The sequence below is a fragment of the Hyperoodon ampullatus genome (assembly GCF_949752795.1).
Source record: "Hyperoodon ampullatus genome assembly, chromosome: 11".
Taxonomy (NCBI): domain Eukaryota; kingdom Metazoa; phylum Chordata; class Mammalia; order Artiodactyla; family Ziphiidae; genus Hyperoodon; species Hyperoodon ampullatus.
Genome location: NC_136924.1, coordinates 67,834,795 through 67,856,600, shown reverse-complemented (window position 1 = coordinate 67,856,600; position 21,806 = coordinate 67,834,795). Strand labels below are relative to the sequence as shown.

Sequence of the window (21,806 nt, the reverse complement as noted above, 5' to 3'; positions counted from 1 at the left end):
CTCCAACCTTATCTTAGGTGGATCTGCACAAATGCCTCCAGGCCGTGTGTCTCGCAGGTCTCAACACCCTGCCCCACCGAGCCCTGGTCTCTGCACTGCAGAGGAGATCTTGATTTTCATGTCTGAAGACCAAGCACCTTCTGCCTATTAAGCAAGGAGGAAAAAAAATCGAAAGAAGCTATGTAGGCGAAGAAAGTAATGCCAAATGCTATGTAAGTGGCTTGTGAAGAAGTTTCACAAAGCTACCTCTGAGGTTCACTAAAGATACAAACAGTTCCCGATCTAGTCAACAGCAAAATGCATTGATGGCCAGGGCCTCTGTTTAAGCAAAAGAAGAAAAATATCAATAGCATAAAATTGCTCTTCTATGTTTGAAAAAATATATCTGAGATAGACGCTCTCGAATTCGTTTTAATAAGCTGTGCATTAAGTACACTTGTTTCCATCAACTCCTCTACAGCTCTGTCTTGTCGCCCTGGGCCGGGCTGCCCACTGCTCTGTCCCCACTGGCGTCGCTGATCTCTGCAGGTGTGAAAGACAAGGACGCAGAGTTTATGCAGTATCTTTTGCCAGTTGGACGAGGTCCGTCGTCAAAAATGTGCCCGAGGTGAGCACCGCACTGCAAGAGAAGGGCAAAATGTAAGTCAACAGCGTCTACAAAGCCGGCTTTGAGGGGCACTCACATTCAGCAGTTTAAATGGATGACCGGCCTGTAGAGAAATGATGGAAGCCATCATGGATGATTTCTAATCCGCCTGTCAATAGCTGCAAAGATGGTTTCTGGCAGGTTTTGCACCACATGCTGAGAATAAAAAGCACTAGAATTGTGCATATCAGAAATCATTTAGGAGCCACTGTATCTTCTGATCTGTGAAGCCACTCAGCCAGCTGAAAAATGACTGCAGTAGTTTTATGAATTTAGTTGACCCTTGATCTGGACCTCTGGCACTGCTTTTGGCTTTGGATGGGTGGCTTTCAGATATGCAGAAGTCCACTGTAAAAGATACTGTTTAGCCGGCCATGATGGAGGTGACGTTTGCTTTCATGGGCAGTAAAACTTAACATCAGACAAGCATTGGATGTTCTTGGAACCCAGCAAAGCAATAGCAAGACTCAACAGATTTATGTCACAGTCACCAAGACTGCAGTGGGGCACATGGAAACGTCACTAGTCCACGCAATCGGTTTTTCTGGCCTCCAACAGGTGGAGTGCCATGTGGGCTGCTTTACCTGCACAAACTGGGACATGTGGAGAAGGAATAAGCTGTCGAGCTCATTCCATGCTACTGACTATCCAAAAAGCTGGGGAAGGAGGAGAGGCAGAGAGTCCAGACAGAGGCAGAAGGAGGGATGGTTGGTTATGACGGTGTTAAGAGAAATCCAGCCCAGAGAAAGCGTCTCCAAAAAGCCTGGCTCACTGACCAGAGCCCGCACTAACCAGTCTGCTGCTGGATTCGGCTCCAGGAGACAAGAGCACAGGCCACACTTACCTGTCCCCCACCCTCCTCAGCAGGGACGGGGCTGAAGAGTATGGGGACGTTAGTGCTTCACATTCAAACAGGCTGCGAAAACACATCGTTCGTCGCATAACAAAGAAACCAAAGCTTGGGGCAAATGACCCCGTTCATTCATTTCACAAATATTTATGGAGCATCTGCTACATGCCAGGCACTGTCCCAGACTCTGGAGGTTCAGGCAGTAGCCTCATGGAGCTTACATTCCAGTGGGGGAGACAGACAATACAAAGGAAATACGGGACTGTAAAGCACAGTAGGTGGAAATAAATGCTAAGGAGCAAAACAAAAACGAAAACGAAAACCAGAAAGTGACACAGATTGTCAGGTTGGGGGCTGACATTTTAGGTAAGGTGGCCAGGGGTGGTTTTTCCGGGCTGGCTTTGGGATAAGAATCTGGAGGAAGTGAAGGAGCGGATATCCAGGGAAGAGCATCTCAAGCAGATGGAGGAGTCAAGACTTAGGCAAGAACGTGAGAGAAGAGACATACAGATGGTTTATTAATTCTTCTCACTGTGCTCGTTTGGTGTATAAAACACACATTGCAAGGAAGGAAAACAGGAGACGATGAGAGAGAAGTGAGGGATGGTGCTCGTTACAGTGGAAAGAACCAGAATCTCAGTTTCCCCATAGAAAGTACTAAATTCAATTTTCGAGGGTTCTCTAGTTATTAATGAATAGCACAAATAGCAACTTCAACTATAGGGCACTTCCATGGTAAAAGTGCATTCTTATTTTTACTGCCAACATACTGTGTCAGCTTATTAAAGAACTAAAAATGAACCCTGAACTGATTTGATCTGTTGCCTGGAAAATATGAAACAGGCCTAAAAAACAAATCTTGCATTATTTTACCACATTTTATGCAGGTTTAGGTAATATCAAGGCTGACAGCTCAGATTGCTTTTCCTTTCTATAAACAATGGAGACCAAATTTTCAGGCATCAGCAGCTAAGATGCACCAGTAAAAATACACATGCTTACCCAACGGACACAGGAAAGCACCTACTTCTGCCTGCCAAAAGAGTCAGCGTGCAGGCCAACAGGAACTGGTGCTCTCGGTGACCAGTACGTGTGCACAATTATTGATCTCATGTGCAGCTCTGGCTCTTCAATCACCTGGCATCTGAGGGGTGGAGTTTTCACATAAAAGCCTCAGATAGTTTTTTTGGTTTTTCTTTTTTTTTAATGAGAGAATACAGCTCTCTGGGCAAAAATAAATGATACTGCCTTTATTAATCATCTTGAGCATATTTAGAAAACAGTTCTCTTTACCTGACTACAAAAATCAAGCATAGCAATGGTATACTTGAAGCCATTTTGTAGTATTTATTTCCCAAATCATTCATTTCCCAAATCATTTTTTAAAAATCCAAATTAGAGTAATTAATCTGTTGGACTGAGTTGGTTATCGGCCTGCAGTTTCATTTGAATCAATGAAACAAGTCATTTCAATAAGAAAAACACAGATTCTAGACCCAGGCAACAGAAAAAGGGAGCCGGATGAGGAAGAAGAATTATAGTGGGGAAGAGGCAACAAAGATCATTGGTAAATAAGTATCTGGGTTGGTGATGGGGTAGGGAAACCCTCAGAAATGGTAATGGTGCCCTAAAAACAATAGTGATAGCTTCATCATGCTTGCACAAGGTGTTCTGGAAGATTCACTCCAGGCTCACGTAACTGAGGGAGGAGAAAGGTGTTCATTTATATCTGTGCCACCACATACATGCCCATCCGGTTGCCTGCAAAGTTGTAAGGCCGTTTGTCTGAAGGAAGCCTAACCACACAGTACCATTTCTGCTTCCTCCCAGGAACACCTAGCCTCCCATAAAAGACCAGTACCTGGTTTCTTTTAAAAGTGCACAAGCCCTGAAGGCTCCTCCCTGATGGGAACACCCATGGAGCCCATTCTTTCCAGCTTCTACCCCTGGCGGAAGGCTACGGTGACGAATGAAAGTTGTCACAGATGCACTGTTTCTTTAGCCACTTAAAGCTCCGCATCCTGGCCCCAGCCAGCTGGCAGTGTGCTGGGATCCCTCAGCACACCTGGTTGTAACTGAAACAACCTGGCTGCCCAATGAAGAAATCTCTGAAACCTGCTGTTAATGATTTATTTCAGGGTATGATCTTTGGTGTGCATTTTGAAAGTTGTTTTAAAATGGTTATGTATTTCTTTCTTTTACAGGTAAAATATAAACTATGACTGAATATTCCAGCTCTTATTCTGAGGAAGCATGAGATAAGCATTGTTCAAAAGAAATAATTTAAATTCCCACGGGAATCCTTTATCACCTAAGCCTCTCACTCAGAAAAACTGGCAACTAAAGAACCTGTAGAGAACCAAGGGAAAGGACCCCCCTCAAAAAAAAGAAAAGTGATTTAGCATCAAATTTAACATAATTCCTTAAAATCTGACTGCAATTCTCAATTGTGTGCATGAGAAACACAAATAGTGCATTCAACACAGTTACATATTTCTGCACCGATATATTTCCAACTGTTCTGGAAGGTTTTCTCCCAGCTATTCCTAGGATGTTTGGGGTTTTATTATTATCATTTTCTCTTAAGTGTTTGATCTACAAGATGAAGCAGTTTCAAAGCAGGGCTTTTACACTTGGGCACGTGGGGCAGGATGGGAAGGAGAAAAGAGTTTTAAGAAGGAAAGCAATTTACTTTGCCAGTAGTATCCTGTTTTCTCCCATCGTTATCAAAGACACTTGTGTGTAAGTAGGGCTCTTTTCCTCTGTGCTTGTGATATTAATATTTTGCCAAGGAAATGATTGTGAAGTCACCAGTTTAGCATTATGGTTTTACTGAAAGATCAAGAAAAAGAGGGGCTGTGAGTCTGAAATCCTATTGTAACACATGGGTGTCTTTAATCATCAGCAATACATGAGGTGTCATCTGCAAAAGATTAATAAGGTTTGGGGTTTTACCAAAAACTGCTTAACTCTTTTTGTTTTTTAATTGTATTTATTTATTATTTATTTTTGGCTGCATTGGGTCTTTGTTGTTGTGCGCGGCTTTCTCTAGTTGTGGTGAGCAGGGGCTACTCTTCGTTGAGGTGCGCAGGCTTCTTATTCAGTGGCTTCTCTTGTTGTGGAGCACGGGCTCTAGGCATGCAAGCTTCAGTAGTTGTGGCACACGGGCTCAGTAGTTGTGGCACACGGGCTTAGTTGCTCCGCGGCCTGTGGGATCTTCCTGGACCAGGGCTCAAACCAGTGTCCACTGCACTGGCAGGCAGATTCTTAACCAGTCCGCCAACAGGGAAGCCCCAAAACTGCTTAACTCTTGAAAAATACTTTGTATTGGTGGATATTTACCTTTCTGTTGATTTGGCTGACTTAGAACAAATTAATAAGGATCTAAAACAAACTTAAGGGACTCTACCATAGATTCAAGCAGTAATAGCTGCAGTCATAAATAGAGTCCAACTTGGGTAAACTCAGGGTTCTTCCTCAAAGATTATTACAGAAAGTTAAGTGATTTATTGGTCTCCCATTTGCTGCAGATGTAGAATTTTTATCTAAAGAAGGAAGAATTCCCCAAGTATTTCCAGGAGAGACTTACTTCGCTGAACTACAGCTTAAACCATGCAAATCTTACCTCTCTGCACTGAATTTAAATTCCTGACAGTGTTGCCTAACAGGCTGGGGTTGGAGGATTAGGAAGAAGCTGTCAAGCAATTACTCATAGTAGTCAGTGAAAGTGGAATAGAAGCAATATATTTTGTCGCTAACTAAAAATGTGAATTAAACGAAATTAAGAAAAATTCTTTATAACTGAAAGTTGTTAGGAAATTGCTACAGCCAGGGGGAAGATACATACGCCCACCAAAGTGGGCAAATTTAAGATAAAGGTCCTCTTTGGAAGAGACAACTGGAATATAATTCCTCAACTCAGTAGGTAGAACAGTAAAAGAAAACAAATATAGTTGCAACAAAAATCAGAATGTAGCAGGGTAACCAATCTCCTCCACAAGCAGGAATCCTGAGGAAGATAGTGAAGAATCTCTACTACCCTTGCTTGTTTTCTGTGCTGTTAACTTAAAGATCAGGCACTGAGCTAGGCTTCTTACACAGCAATTCTTTTAGAAGGACCTGACTGCAATATTTCTCTGAAAAGTGATTACAGTACTAAATAAATCTTAACTTTCTCAATAAAAATTTTACTATAGTATTACTACCTGAGAAGTCACTGGAAAGAAAAAACGTATGGATACCAAGGGGGAAAAGGGGTGGGGGGATGGGATGAATTGGGAGACTGAGATTGACATATACACACCATTGCTACTGTGTATAAAATAGATAACTAATGAGAACCTACTGTATAGCACAGGGAACTCTACTCAATGCTCTGTGGTGACCTAAATGTGAAGGAAATCCAAAAAAGAGGGGATAGATGTATACACATAGCTGATTCACTTTGCTGCACAGTAAACTGACACAACATTGTAAAGCAACTGTACTCCAATAAAAAATGTTTTTAAAAAAAAGGGCTTCCCTGGTGGCACAGTGGTTAAGAACCCGCCCGCCAACGCAGGGGTCACAGGTTCGAGCCCTGGTCCGGGAAGATCCCACATGCCGCGGAGCAACTAAGCCCGTGAGCCACAACTACTGAGCCTGCGCTCTAGAGCTCATGAGCCACAACTACTGAGCCCATGTGCCACAGCTACTGAAGCCTGCACGCCTAGAGCCCATGCTCCACAACAAGAGAAGCCACTGCAGTGAGAAGCCTGAGCACCGCAACGAAGAGTAGCCCCCGCTCGCTGCAACTAGAGAAAGCCCATGCGCAGCAACGAAGACCCAACTCAGCCAAAGATAAATAAATTAAATTAAAAAAAAAAAAAAAGAAGTCACTGGACACATGGAAAAACTACAGTGTAGTATAATGAGGTGGTAGGTACGGCTCCCAGTGTGTTTACAATTCTTACCCAAATATGAGGCCTAATTCACTGCATGGTGTGATCCATATCACAATGAAGAAGAAGGGGCAGGGGAGGAGGAGAAGGGAGGATGGGGGAGGGGAGAAGGAGAAGGAGAAAGAGAAGAATCCTAAGTACTAAAGCAAGAATTAGAGACCCATACACCAAAAAAAAAAAAAAAAAAAATCGCCATATTGCCAGGCAAGCAGGTTGAGTCTACTGGTTCCATCCATAGAAGCTCAGTTTATTTGTGTAAGTTGGCAGTAAAAGGGTCTACGTGTTTGGATGCTCCATCTTTACCATAAGGAAAGAAGCATTCCACATACCATGTCCAACTGAGAATGTCTCTAATATATTGAAAACATCTAATAGATTCTTTATAACACAAACCCCTTTCATGCAACGCAGTCCAGAGAAAGGACAAACCATGTGAATTCAAAATACAACAAGAATTTTAGAAAGAGGAGAAGCAAACCAGACAATTTTGCCATACCATGTCACCATACAAAAGTTTAAAAGAAAAAAAAAAAAAAGATGGGAGAAGTTGCAAGTAGGAGAAGAGACTACCTAAACTGAAAGAATAGAAGGTAAAAGAAGATAAACTGATAATGAAAAATAGTGTTAAGGGTGAGAAACTAGGAAGTAAGATACAAGTGGTTACTCTGGTATGGAAACCATTAAATCAGTTTTTTCCCCTCGAGTCAAGATCAAAAGGATGAATGAGAAAATGGACAAGAGAAAACTAAAGAAAAATGTAATACAAGAGGAAAATAAATGTCTGTGTCAAACACAAATTAGAAGGCAAAGAAACTGAAAGGAAAGACACCCAGCACACTTTAGCTTAGTGAGCTCTTAGTGCACTGTGGGGCAGACATGCCCGCTCTGTCCGCACAGGAAAGAGTCCAGAAACATATTCTTTGGGGCTGGAACCCAATTATTTTCTACGTGGTACTTACTTCTCAAAGCATGCATGTTTACACATGCATTAATGGAACAAATTTCCCTCTCTCTTCTCTTTAAATTTAAGAAAGAAATGGAACAAATATCCCTCCCTCTTCTCTTTAAATTTAAGACTTTTATTTAAGAAAGGGTCACTTTCTAATGTGAGAAATAAAGGTGGTGGAAAAAGAAGCTGAAATGGAGTAGGTCAGTCGTGTTAGTTCTTCACCCAACTGTTAGGAAAGGACCAAAGAATAGTTAACAGTCACCTAGGCCTTTAACCAAAGGGCTGAGAGCTATGCTTGGGTTAGCTTGGTATCTGTTATGAGTGTTGCCTAATTTGGGCACAGTCTGTGGGTTTCATTCCTCTGGTCACTGTAGGACATCTTCCTAATGGTCTTGTCTTGACTCCTACTGGTGTTACCTCAGTGACTGGCACAGAGAAAGGAGGAAGAATATTCTAACTGTGAATTATAAGAATTAGTCAAAAAGACATCAGAGTAGGGCCTGAAGGAAAGGTATTATCTTTTTTTTTTTTTTTTTTTGCGGTACGCGGGCCTCTCACTGCTGTGGTGTCTCCCGTTGAAGAGCACAGGCTCCAGACGCGCAGGCTCAGCGGCCACGGCTCATGGGCCCAGCCGCTCTGCGGCATGTGGGATCTTCCCGGACCGGGGCACGAACCCGTGTCCCCTGCATCAGCAGGCGGACTCTCAACCACTGTGCCACCAGGGAAGCCTGGAAAGGTATTATCTTATGCCCCACGTTTTCTGTCCCTTTTTTATTTGATTTTCATAGAACTCAATGTTTGAAAGTGGGTTCTGAGTGAAAAGGAAAGTAGCAGTCATATAACAGCCTTTAAGGCAGCTTAAAAAAAGAAAGAAAAAAACAACCATTAGCCTTAAGAGAGGTTTACTAAGTACTATGTACCTAAGTTACAAATTACTGTGTACCATCCAACCTCACTTTTTTGTCAAGTATTTTAAATTCCTGGATAGATATTCACAATTTGCTTCTGTGGCAAGTTATAACAAAAATCAATAAAAATTCAATTGAATCCAAAACTGAATTGAATTTAACTGCTGAGGGATCAGAGGATTTGGGTTTTGTTTTTGTTTTTGTTTTCTTATTTCAATATGACTCTTTGTGGTACATGTATCTATCTATCTATCTATCGATCGATCGATCTATCTACCTACCTCCCCTCTATCTACTTATTTATCCAACTGAGCACCATAAAGAGCTCTGGAGCTAACTGCCCAAATTCAAGTCTCAATTCAATCTATGAATATCTACACAAGTGTAATTGCACTCCTTGTGCCTCCATTTTCTCAAGTGTAAAATGAGAGAGGATAACAGTATCTAGTCATAAGGTTATTGTGAACATTTACCAGGGGAGTTTTTTTTTGGTTTTTTTTGTTTTTTTTTTTGTTTGTTTGTTTGTTTTGCGGTACGCGGGCCTCTCACTGTTGTGGCCTCTCCCGTTGCGGAGCACAGGCTCCGGACGTGCAGGCTCAGCGGCCATGGCTCACAGGCCCAGCCGCTCCGCGGCATATGGGATCTTCCCGGCCCGGGGCACGAACCCGTGTCCCCTGCATCGGCAGGCGGACTCTCAACCACTGCGCCACCAGGGAAGCCCCACCAGGGGAGTTTTTAAGAATGTTGACGTTCAGGCCTCACCCAAACCAATTAAATTAGAATCTCTGGGGGTGAGACTCAGAATCAAAAAGTACCACCATCTTGCTCAGACTTAGATCTGAGAAACGAGTGAACTGAAAATGTGACTTGGATAAAATATAAAGCCTGCTTTTCAAGGGAGAGAGTGGTCCTCATACTTAGAAGACAGTTAACTTGCCAGCCTTATTAAAAAAAAATAAAACAGGAATTCATCAGGTGGTTAGGTTCAAATCAATCTCCTTCCCTACTTGGTAGTAAATACGCTACCTACCCCCTAAAACTCATGTGCCTGATGAAGGGGGTTAATGGTCAGGTGGAAGAATGCTGAGGGAGGCCCACGTGGCAATCTCTTTGCTATCACAGCTTCCTGATTGTGCCCCCTCTGCCTCTGATATGTACTGTACAAGAGACAGCCCCCAACAAAACACTCTGTAGTATCAATGAGTTCCAGTGCCACAATACTCAGACTTTATATTTCACTTATTTAAAGCAAATTAGAGCAGGACTACCTACTCTAGAATAAAATGTGCAGTTGCCCTAGTTCTAGAGAACTAGAAGAGACTATCTAATGTGCAGTTGCTCTAGAACTAGAAGGTTCTGGCTATGTCTCTGGGCTTAAGCACAAAACCCCCAAAAGTTCAAATTTCTTGATTGGGATGACAGATTAACTATATTTTTGCCTTCTCCTCAACACACGTTCATTTTCCCCCTTAGATCCAGCACTAATTCAGTCAGAGCAGGGTGGAAGGAACTAACTAGAACATCCTTGGGAATGAGGATAGGCCTATTCCTGGGAGAATCAGAGAAGGAATTACCTTATTACACATTCCCTCTCCGCCCTCACACAGCCCACCACTGAACTTCCTCTTCCTTCTGCCGTTCTCCAACCTCCCTCCTCACATCCACCCAAGGAGAGCTGTTTCTAGGGTCTTTGTTGACCATGTTGGGATCATTACCATTAGAGGTATTATAACTGAACAATGAGTGCACAGAACTGCAGGGAGAGGGGGATTATGTAAACAGATTATGTGAGGCCATGTGATGAAATCTTCACATGCCCTAAGAATGGCCCATTCCCCACTGTATTAAGTCAACTGAAGATGATTTTTCCTACCAATGATTTTGTTTAATGGTGTTGAAGCCAATGACCGACATTTAATTGGACTTGCTAAACTCCTCAGGACTGAGATGTCATTAGGACTTGATAGAGACTTCATTGTGTTTGTCCCTTTTGTGATGGGTCACTTGGCCTTCGTTGCTATATTTAGTACAACCAGGAGTCTTGAAAGTGCTTGCAATGCAGAGTGAGCAGCATTTTGGATTTTCAGGTGGGATTAACTGACCTGAGAGCAGCTGGTTTCCACCCTGTGCATCCCATAGGAAAAGTCGTCTGTGAATGTGACTGCATCAGAACTGATCACATCGTGGAATGAAGGCCAACCTGGGACAGAGCAAGCACAAGAGCCAAAACAGAGGAGAGAGAGACACATCTTTGGGTTAGAATGCAATTTTAAAAGAAATACTAAGCATAGAATGGAAATCTTTAGTATATGAATCATGCTTAACTTTTTCAACCTGAAAAAAAAAAGGTCGAAGACTCAAGGTTAATATATTTTGCAAGAATGCAACTATTTTTTTTAAGAATAACCTTTTCCTCACATTCAGATTACAGCTGCATTGGGATTTTATGTTTCATGAGACTCTCTTAGACCTTCCAGTAGTTTTTTTAGCGCATCCCTGAACTTATAAAGCTCTCTATCACCATTTCCTCTTCTCTCTCTTATCTTCAGAGTCACTGGGCACGGTCCTGAAGCACTGTGAGTTTTACAGTGTGATGTTTTCCAAAACGCAATCCAACTGGTCTGGCTGTTAACTTTTCAACTATTCCATGCTTCTTTAGGAACCATGTTTTTTTAGTACTCAGTTTGGATGGTTAAAATATATATATTTTTAATTCTGTTTTTTACATCTTAATCTGATTTCTCAGGATAGGGGTTATCTGGAAAGCATAGGTTCTATCTATTGATGGGCAAGAGGCTTGCTTACTTCATAGGAGAGTCACAGAGCAGTGTTCCTCAGGCATCTCTGGGTAGCGCCTTCTCTCAAATAGCATCTTGTTCCAATTTTCATTTAGTCTAGTGATTTTTTAAATATGCACATGGCTTTAAGAAACTCAGTGGTAAGTAGACCATAAGATTGTACACATGTTTATGGGTGTACAGTCAGGTTTTATGTTCAGTACTTATGGGCATGTTTTTACATGTTTCCAGAAAATATGTCTGGAGTTACTGAGTTGAAGCCTGTATCCTCAAAATGATGAAAGAGGTGCAATGTTGCTGAATTCCTTGTGCAATTTTTTTCCTTTTTCAGAAGCCAAATTTTTCCTATAGAAAGGAGGAAGCCCTTTAGAAACTGAGTGCCTTGTGTTAATACACCTTTTGAAAGAAAACAGAATGCAAATTTCAACAATATGATTTCCAGTTTCAAACAAAACAAATTAGCTCAGGCCAAGTTTTTATACTAAACTCCCCAAACTCCACTCCCCCCGCTTATGCAACAACATTGCTTTGGTAGTGCTAGATTTAACACCCAGAGTTTAAACACTTTCCAATTCTTTGATTTGACTTCGAGATTGCTACAAATCACCAGGAAAACCTTAACTCTGTCGATATAAGATAATATTCCATAAAACTTAATTATGCTAAGAAACATCAGTATCCTTAAGAAAACTTGTTTCTCCCCATTTTCTAAATTCCAAAGAGAATCTGAATATAGTCTGGCCTATAGTATTTGGTTTTTAATGATTACTTGATACATTTAGGTGCTCTTCTTTGTTCAATGACAGAAGTACCCATTGATAAAGAGAAATTTAGTGGTGATGCTTCAAGACATTGAAAAATAATTTATCTATGAAAAGAAAGAGAACATTCTGTTTCTGTTTTTGTTTTTTAAACCTCCCATATCTTAACTCATTTGATTACAGTTTATAGCAATTAATATTATGACGGGACATATTTGATTCACTAGTAAACAGGTAAAGAGTTAGGAGTTTTTGTTTTTATTTTAAATTTACCATAAAGCTACCTCCCTCCCTCCACCACATCCACATTTTCCTATTTCTAGAATTTAAAATAGGTACGGAGAAACATATATGTATTTCCCATGCTACCTCTGCACCTTAGGTATACTTATCTTGTTCTATTCATCACACTAGATTTGTGATTTGTTTTCATGCTTTCTCCCTGCTTAGCTGGTGAGCATTTTGAAGGCACTGACCTGAGTATACTCACAGCCTACCATGGTGTACAGCACAAAGGCACAGCTGAAATGTTTATTAAATGGATTTTCAACTAACCTTAAATAAGAAAGTGAGATGAATCATTACAGTACACCACAGAGTCCCATAGAAGAAGGAAAGAATATAATCATACTCCTTCTTTACAAGACCAGATTAAGGAATATTAATGCTAATTTCTCACTGGACTTTCCATTTTGGCTCATTTACTATAATTAAGCCTCTCTATGTAGGTGAAATAACCTTATGATTTATTTGAGGTAGTAAAAACGCATGACGATCATCTAGGTCACTCACTTCACCGCGTTTTTTGGGGAGAGGGAGCAGAAGGACACGTTACTTGCCAGTGTTACTCAGGCAGAGCCAAAGATAGAATCTGAGTGTTCTGGCTTAGTCTAGGGCTCTCTTCTTACGTTCCACTGTTTTCCTCGGTGAAAGGCTGAGAGGTCAATCATTTGAACACCCTGGCAGGAAGGAAGCTGAAGGTTTTAAGAAATATGTTTACAGCCAGTCTGGATTAGTTGATAGATACACTGTTGCACTTAAGAGCTTCTAGGTGGAAGCCGATAACGAATGTACCAGACAATACCTATTCTCTCGCTTCTAAAGACCAAACTGTCCAAAGGAAAGTCCAAGAGTAATGATATAAATCATGTAATGTAGCTTGGGATATAGATAAGTTTTTTATTCATTTATCTAAAACAGCCAGGAAGACTTAGAAGCACAACTTTAGGCAACAATATTGAGAAAACTGTCAATTCTATTTGGGGTTTCTTAATTCTAATTCTTTCCTAATAATTGTGAATCACTGCCTACTAAAGATTTGGGGGAGGGAAAGGAACTGCTTTCAAATGATCTATGAAACCATAGAGCTATACGTTTTGCCTCCATGAATTAAATATTTATAGAATTTTCCAGAAGACCACATTCAAGAGTTGAGCAGGGTGATGTGGAGTGACATGGAGTAAAGGTTCTCAAAAGATTTCAATGTTTCTGAGAAAACTGTTGACACTTGAATCGTTTACTTGTTGTTTACCATGGTGTGATTTAAACACTGGAAGAGGGCTTCCCTGGTGGCGCAGTGGTTGAGAGTCCACCTGCCGATGCAGGGGACACAGGTTCGTGCCCCGCTCAGGGAAGATCCCACATGCTGCAGAGCGGCTGGGCCCGTGAGCCATGGCCGCTGAGCCTGTGCGTCCGGAGCCTGTGCTCCACAGCAGAAGAGGCCACAACAGTGAGAGGCCCACGTACCACAAAAAAAAAACACAGGAAGAGACACTAAACATCCCAAAATTCATAGTGTCCCTTTGCACTGTAGAAGGAATACAGTTTTCAAGATGGAATATTGGATATGTCACCCACGTCTTAATTGGTGGAGATTGGCAAGGAGAGCCATGTTGAAGTCTATAACCTCCTTATGGAACACATTTCAAAAGAGAATCACGGTCAACTTCATCAATAAGGTTAACAAAGGAGAATGTTGAGTTCTTTTGCTACATCTCTCAGAAAAAGAGAAGCTCTGTAGAAAGAGAATCCATCAGAAAGGTAAGTCCTATTGACAATCAAACTAAGGTAAGTCCTATTGACAATCAAACTAAGAAGGACCTTTACCCAAGAATAAACTGTCTTATGACAGAGAAGCCACAGTGATGACAGCACTTTGAGAGCGGAATTCCCTCATCATGTGAAAGTATTTAAAGGAGGAACTCTTCACTGCTGTAAAAATCCTCAAAGGAAACCCTGCCCCCACTCCTAATAATAAGGAAAGTGCTTCAAAGGGTGATAGGCAAAGACTTGAAGCAATCTGGGTCTTGTTGAGAAAATTATCTTGAGCAAAGTGGGGGGGAGGGGATGTGTTTTTGTCAGTTTTGACATTAAAGAAAGATCATCCATCCTCCTTTCTCTAGGATTTCCCTTTTGGTCTTCTCATCTAACAAAACAGTATTTGTTTTGGATGTATTCCATACACTTTTTAAAAGAAAAGTCATGTGAAAACCTGTATAAACAGTGTTGACTCACCCTACCCCCAGTGCATCCCTTTGCTTCTATTTGAAGAGGTTGGATATGGGCTGATTATCATTTTATTTCCAAGAACACAAACTGTACCTTTTAGATATTAGTCTATTATTATCAAAAATATCTTATATTCTATGTTTTTGTTATTTCACATGCAGAACTATAACAACACAAACTAGAGAAGATGACACAATGTACAAGAAAGCAAGTAAATTACTATCTAATTAAAACATTTAATTCTAATATTAGCAGAGTTCTCTAGAAAATGTTATCTTTCTCAATGCTTTTTTGTCTCCTTTTTCCAAAAACTTCCCTCAACTCTGGAGGGCGGCTGTTAAAGAATATTTCTGATTTTAAGAGCTTAGTTTAAGAGCTTAGCTTAGTTTAAAAACAAATAAAATATCATCTTTTTTTCAATCAGAACTTGAAATCTGAATCTAATACTTCTTGATACTATTACAATCCCCTTGGCACCACTGGACAATATTCTGTTTAGGGACCTTGGCTACAACTACTACATAAACATAGTGATATATAATTTATCTATTTTAATACTAAGTTTCTCTTTTTTCTATTAATTTAAAGGCACACAATTGAAGAACCATTTTCACAGGTTAATACATCTTGTCTCTGCTTTAAATTTTAAACTCATTTTTTCACCTTATAAAGATGGAAGGAGTAAATGAGTTATTGTGTAGATAGATTGTAATATTGGCTTGTTATATGTAGTTTTCTTTGCCACATTTCCTTGACTTTCAGGTAAGCAATGAATGAGTTTGTTTTTTGCACACCTGATTTTGATAAGAGTTTTGTATTTTTAGCTCTTAGGTTGGGATTAGTCATTGCATATATATATGCAGAAATATGATCTAAACTAAACTTTTAACAACTCTTAAATTTGAAAAAAATATAATTGTGTGAGATTTTATTCACTCAGACCAGTTTTTGTATACACTGTATTAAACCACCAAATGTATTTGAATGCTTGATGATGGAGAAATAGGCTTCCAGTATCGTCTGGAAGTGTTATAATGATTATAACTCTTACTGAACTCATGAACCTAAAATTAGAGAATCTTAAGAATCCTAGGAGTTGGAAGGTAATGTAGAAATCATCTGGCCTGATGTAAAGTCCCCCTTCAACATCTCTGGCACAAAATCATCTGTGATCTGCATGAATATGTCCAAGCAGAAGTAAACTCACTAATTCACAAGAAGGCTATTCCATTTTTGAAGAGTTCAAATTGTTAGAAATCTGTCTCGCTCTAATTTTTGCCCTTTGGACTTACCCTCTAAAAATGATATGGAATAAATTTAAAGTATCTTTCAAAAAAATATCTTATATTCAATAAACAGGTTCTCCTCTCTAAGAATTCTCATCTTTAAATAGCAAATAACTATAGGTACTACACCTAATGCCGACAAGTTGGAATACGACAGTTCTGCTTCAATTTTATCCAACCATCAGGCCAAATTAATCTGCAGACATAACTTGGTATATGTGGTATATGCTGGTATAATGTAAAGCAAATCTGAACATAAGAGTAAGAGATTAATAGTAGATCCTTGGTGCTTGCTACCACCTACCCTAGAATGGATTTTTTTAGATTGCAGTAGGAGGAATTATTCCTTCTCACTCATAATGTAGCTTAATAAAGCTGCTTTGAGTCTACTTGAACCTAGAATTTTATAGTGACACAGCTCTGCAAAAGTAGCATTGTGTTCATAAATTTAAAATTTTCCACTCCAACTGCCTCTTGAGAAAAACTTTCTCAGCTCTCTATACCAGGCTTTTCCTCCTTCCTCTCAAAAATCTTCAAAACAAGTTGTTAAAACTAACAACAGATTATAAACAAGTTGAAGCCAATTCCATCTGTACCACGTCTAGAAAAAGTGGCCCTCATTCCCTTACTCTTAATTTAACAAGGACTGCTATACAGCTTCCCCTTCCCCTACACCCTCCCTCAACCCCCAGATAAAAATACCCCCAGTAAACTGGTTACATGACCCATCAGTAAAACATAGCAGAAACTACGCATGACCAATAATCAATTTAATTGAAATGTAATTACAAATATTTTGTTGTCTTCAAATGCAAAATAAGTTTGAGCACAACAAATGCCACTTGGGCTTGAGTGATGGTTTAATAATGATGATATATGTTTGAGCATGGTTTTGGTGAGACAAGCTGAAGACTTACAGATCTATAATTTTGTGTGGATACCAGTTCTCACAGCTCTATAATTCTAGGACCATACTTCAAAATTTGTAGCTTTTAGTTTCTCTGAAGCCAGAATATGTTAACCTCACTGACCGATATTTACTTTATTAGCTATCTCAAGCCAAATAATAAAACTCTCTGTGAAAACCCCCTGCTAACAAGAATTGTTTGAAGCTTAGAGCTCTGATTATTGCCCAGTTATTCACTTCAGTTGACACTTCAAGTATAACTTTTATCTCATTTTTAAAAGGATGATTCTCTATTCCCCCTCAAAGACCCAAAAGTTTAAGTAATAACCAAATACATGCATGTAGTAGAAAATCAAACAGTGCAAGATGACTCAGTGAACTGTTCCCTTTCAATTCTCTCCACCTTGTAGACAACCATGTTTAATAGTTTTCCATTTATTTCTAAAAAATACGCATATGCTGCTATCTCTTGATTCCTTCATTTAAATCTGTGCTGTCCAATACAGTAGCTACCAGCCACATGTCACACTTTAAATTTAAATTAATTAAAATTAAATAAAATTTAAATTTCAGTGTCTTAGTCACACTCACCACAGTCCAAGTTCTCAACAGTTATATGTAGTTAATAGGGACGATATTGGACAACACAGATAACAGATGTAGAATATTTCCACCATTATTTTCCCCAGATATAAAACATTTCCACCATTGGATAGTGCTGTTTATAAACTATAAATTGATTCTTTCTTGTGAATGATGAAGATTTAGCATTCATACTTACACTGTCTCCCCTCCCTTCCCCTTTCCAATTTTTGAATAGTAATATTCTTTTCAAACCTTGTTTGGTAACATCTGCCTCTTGAACTAGAATGTAACTTCAGTAAGGGCAGGGAGTTTGTTTTGTTCATCACTGTATCGCCAATCATTTAAAATAGTGCCTTTGACGTAAGATATGTTGTAAAGAACTGTCAAATGATTGAACGAATGCATGACTATCCTATAGCTTAATATCATTTGACTCTCCTTAGTGCCCTGATCCTCCCTCCACCTCCTCTTTCCCACCATTCCAATGCCTAATCTTAATTAAGTCTTCTATGCTTTTCTAGAGAGTGATTCTGAGAGTTGAAAACTAGTAAACAGCCTTTATATTATTATGGCTATATATATGTTGTTTACTGCAGAGCTAAAGAGTACTGAGATTATATTTCCTTCTCCAACGGTCCAATTATCAGAATCTCAGGCTGCCTAAAATCAAACATTTTCCTATTTATGACAAAAACAAAACCATTGGTTTTGTCAAACATTCTCCCTATGCTTCATTCAGCTTTAATAAGCAGTACCTCAAATAAAAATGATAGTTAAGGCAAGGAGTTTAGAATATATATAAAAATTAGCCTAAATCTATAGACCCTAAAAATCCATGAAGATACTAAATGCTGGGCTTCCCTGGTGGCACAGTGGTTGAGAGTCCGCCTGCCGATGCAGGGGACACGGGTTCGTGCCCCGGTCCGGGAGGATCCCACATGCCGCTGAGCGGCTGGGCCCGTGAGCCATGGCCACTGAGCCTGTACGTCTGGAGCCTGTGCTCCGCAACGCGAGAGGCCACAACAGTGAGAGGCCCACGTACCGCAAAAAAAAAAAAAAAAAAAAGAAGAAGATAATAAATGCTAATAAAATTTAAGCACGATGTACTATTCAAGCATTGATTTTATTTTGGTTACTAGTTACCTTGCTTTTCTACCTTGTTGTCAAGTAACCCAGTAGCTCTAAATGGCAGTGGCACTGTTGCCAGGGATATTTTGAATGGCATGATGATGGGGGAATCACCTAAAGACTTTTAAGCAGACTAGTAACATGATCAGATTTGTGTTTTAGGAAGATGGCTCTGGAAGCAGGCTGGAGGGTGAGGGATAAGAGGGCAGATGAAAGCAGGTCTATCAGATGAAGCCTATGTACAGGAACAGAAGTTTCGAAGCTGTAAATGAAGACGATTGAAATGGGATTGGGGAGCAGGGGAAAGACTGTAGAGAGATTAAGAGAGCATAATTCTGATTGTGGTGACTGTGGTACCTGTGGGGGAGCAAAGGGGAAGGGCAGGGGAGACTATGACTAGGTGTCCAGCTTGTATGACCAGCTGGATCATGCTCGTCATACATGTTTTCAGGGAAAATAACAAAATCAGTCTAGTGTGGAACTATCTAGGAGGCAGAGAGATATGTGGGCTCAGAAGTGAGACCCTGGCTAAAGATACAGATGTGAAAGTCAGCAGAACACAGAAGGCAGTAAGGTTATGGATGAGCATCGGTAGAATGCAGGGGAGAATCAGACGGGTATTTAAAAGGTGAGCTGAAGAATGAGTCGGCAAAGGAAAATAGAAGAGGGCGTTCCAAGAAATAGGAAGAGGACAAGGGAACCAGGACAGGGTCAGATAACAGAGAGAAAACTATTTAAGGTTGGCAGGCAGACAGCAGTGACATAATCTACAGAAAGAGCAAGTTGAGTAAAATCTGAGAAGAGATTGCTGAATTCAACAATTAGGAGGTCTGAGGAACTTTAGGAAGAGCCTTTTCAATGTGATGATGACAGAAGCGGAATGCTGTTGGGTTGAAGAGCATATGTGAAGTGGAGAGAGTGAACAAAGACTTGGTCTTTACAAAGCCTGGCAGGGAAGGAAGGTAAGCCAGGTTGATGGCTAGCAGAGAGCATAATGATGTTTATGTTAAAATATTTGGGTTCTGGAGGGTCCCTCCTACCGATCCCACCTTTCTGTTTTCTAAAGTGTTTAAAATGTTACACTATTACTTTTCTAATGGAGTTTTTGCAATAAAATGAGTGATATGAAAAATACATAGACATGCTAAAAAATCTTAAGCATTACTCAAATGCTCCTTAGCTTACCGTATAGAAGCTATATTTGAAGAAAGACCAGAAGACTAAAATAAGATTCCATCCCTAGAATCTTTTTTATCTTTAGTTTACTTTTAAGTTGTTTGTTGTTGTTTTGTTCCTAATATCTTTTGGTCTACCAAATGGAGAGTGATAAGTTTAAGTTATGAATGACCATGGCAATCTGTCCTGCTTTTTGGCACAAAGTAGGTGCTCACTAAACATGGATGAATAAATGAATCCAGAGCTTTAATTCTAGGTCAGGTTCTACTGTCAAACGTGTTCACAGCACTCAGTACTTTTTCTTCAAAGCATGTATCATGGTTTGTGATTACTTATTTATGTGGGTAGTTTTTGATTAATGTCTGCTTCTTTTACTAAGTTCCATGTGACCATGATGGTTTTCTTTACTGTTATATCCTCAACACCTAGCTCATGGAAACATTTGTTAAATGAATTAATAAAGAAAATATCATAACATAATTCATTATTTAACAACAAAATTGGACTGAATTAAAAGATTATCACTTAGTTTGGACTTGCCTATCACTAGGCTGATCAAAAAAAAAGTAGATGAAGAATTTCTACTATTTTGCTTTAGGCAATTTTTTACAAACATCGAATTTAATATAATATGATTATTTTCCTGCCTATCAAAAATAGCGCAGTTATTCAAACTGATTATTAATAATTTCATATGTAGAAGCCACATAGCCTTGTCACCCATAAGGATTTCATGCATTTGCATTTGTGAAAGGACAACATGACTAAAAGCTGTCAAGAACACTGAGGTGTCCTTTGGGCAGTGTGAACATCTGGTATCTATTCTCTTTGGAGATTAATAATGTAGCTGCACTGCAGCAGGCTTTACTAATTCCTTTGAGCCCTGCACAGCATTTTTAAATGGTTCCAAACACACAAGATCTCTAATTGGTGTGGATTTCATCCACAGTTTTCTTACAGTCTCAAAATGTCTCATAAACTCCTAAGCAGGAATTGACAGAGGAAAGCTTCCCTATTTCCCTTTGTGGAGGCAGCTGTTAATTTTTTTCAGGTTCAATAAAATTACTGAACTCAAACTGCTTCAACCAAAAAACCGGGGAGAGGGACTTTATTTTCCCTGGCCTGAACAGTCTCTTGCTACTTTAAATCACAGTTAATATTTTTAAAAATATATCTTACACATAAGTCAGTTGTAGACCTTTAGCATCAAAGGATCTGAGCAATATCACATGTAGCAGCCTGACCTTTAGCCATAATTTCTAAGTGCCATTAAAAAATGTCTCTCAAACTGGTTTTAAACTTAGTGTTGACCTAGTAACCTTGATCCAAAAACATTCAACTTTAGATAATTATTTTATTTTGCTTCCAAAAGCTCTTCAGTCCAGTGAGGCATCCATTAGGAAGAGTTTAGAGTTTGCTTAGAATTTATTAGCTACATTGAACAGGAAGATGGTGATTTGGGTTGCTTGCTGAGTGAAGATTATTTACTGTGCTTAACTGACCTTAAGAATTCCAGGAGGGATACAGAATGGGGAAATTCAAAGAAATACAGATTTTATTCTCAGTGACATGCAATCCAGACTAAAAGTGACATAATGTTCCATTCAACTGCAGTCCTGAATTGGGTCTATTCACTACATAGCATCTTTTGGGACTGTCAAACTATCACTCACAGTCTTTATTTGGGCACCTATCAAAAATTTCAGAATATTTCCTCTCAAATATATATGTGCCTGATAAAAATGGAAGATTATTTCTAAGAGGGAGTTAAGTCATGAAATTCTTTTTTTTTTCTAAATTTTCTCCTGATATTTTTCTCTAACTAAACTCTCTCTAAACTTCTGAATAGGCTTTAGAGCTTTATTCTATTATAAACTTTTAGTAACCACAATATGAAATAAAATATTTCCTTGTTTTCATAAATCTATGATCCTTTACTGCATCACCTTTTTATGACATGTCAAAACTTAGTTCACCTACTACAATTTAAATTTCTGACAACCCATCTTGAAAAAGTATTTTGAAACAGATTGCTCAAAAAAGCTATTAAGCACAAATAATCTAGAATAAAATGATTACTTAGAGTTGTTTACATGACAAAAGATGTTTTTCCCTTTGTAGCAGACACATGGCAAAATTGAAGCAATTTATCAAACACTGTACATTCCCTAATATATTAAAATTTTAAAATAAATTACTTCAGAAAGACATGAAGCAAACTACATCAAATCAAGGCATACTCTGATAACTATTCATTCTTTTAAAAATCCTTTAAGGAACCGGCTTGCAGGGCAGAAATAGAGACACAGATGTAGAGAACAAACATATGGACACCAAGGGGGGAAAGCGGCGGGGGATGGGGGT

The 21,806-nt window shown here is 39.4% G+C and overlaps 1 protein-coding gene across 1 annotated transcript in view; it reads right to left on the bottom strand.

Moving 5' to 3' along the window:
* Positions 1-398: 398 nt before the first annotated feature.
* Positions 399-21,806, bottom strand: part of MSRB3 (methionine sulfoxide reductase B3) — a gene marked incomplete at its 5' end in the record, with an annotated part of 154,041 nt that continues 132,633 nt past the window's right edge. The window contains 2 exon segments of the mRNA XM_079714470.1: positions 399-619; positions 10,396-10,493. Coding sequence (XP_079570596.1) covers positions 455-619; positions 10,396-10,493 — 263 coding nt within the window. The 3' untranslated portion in view covers positions 399-454.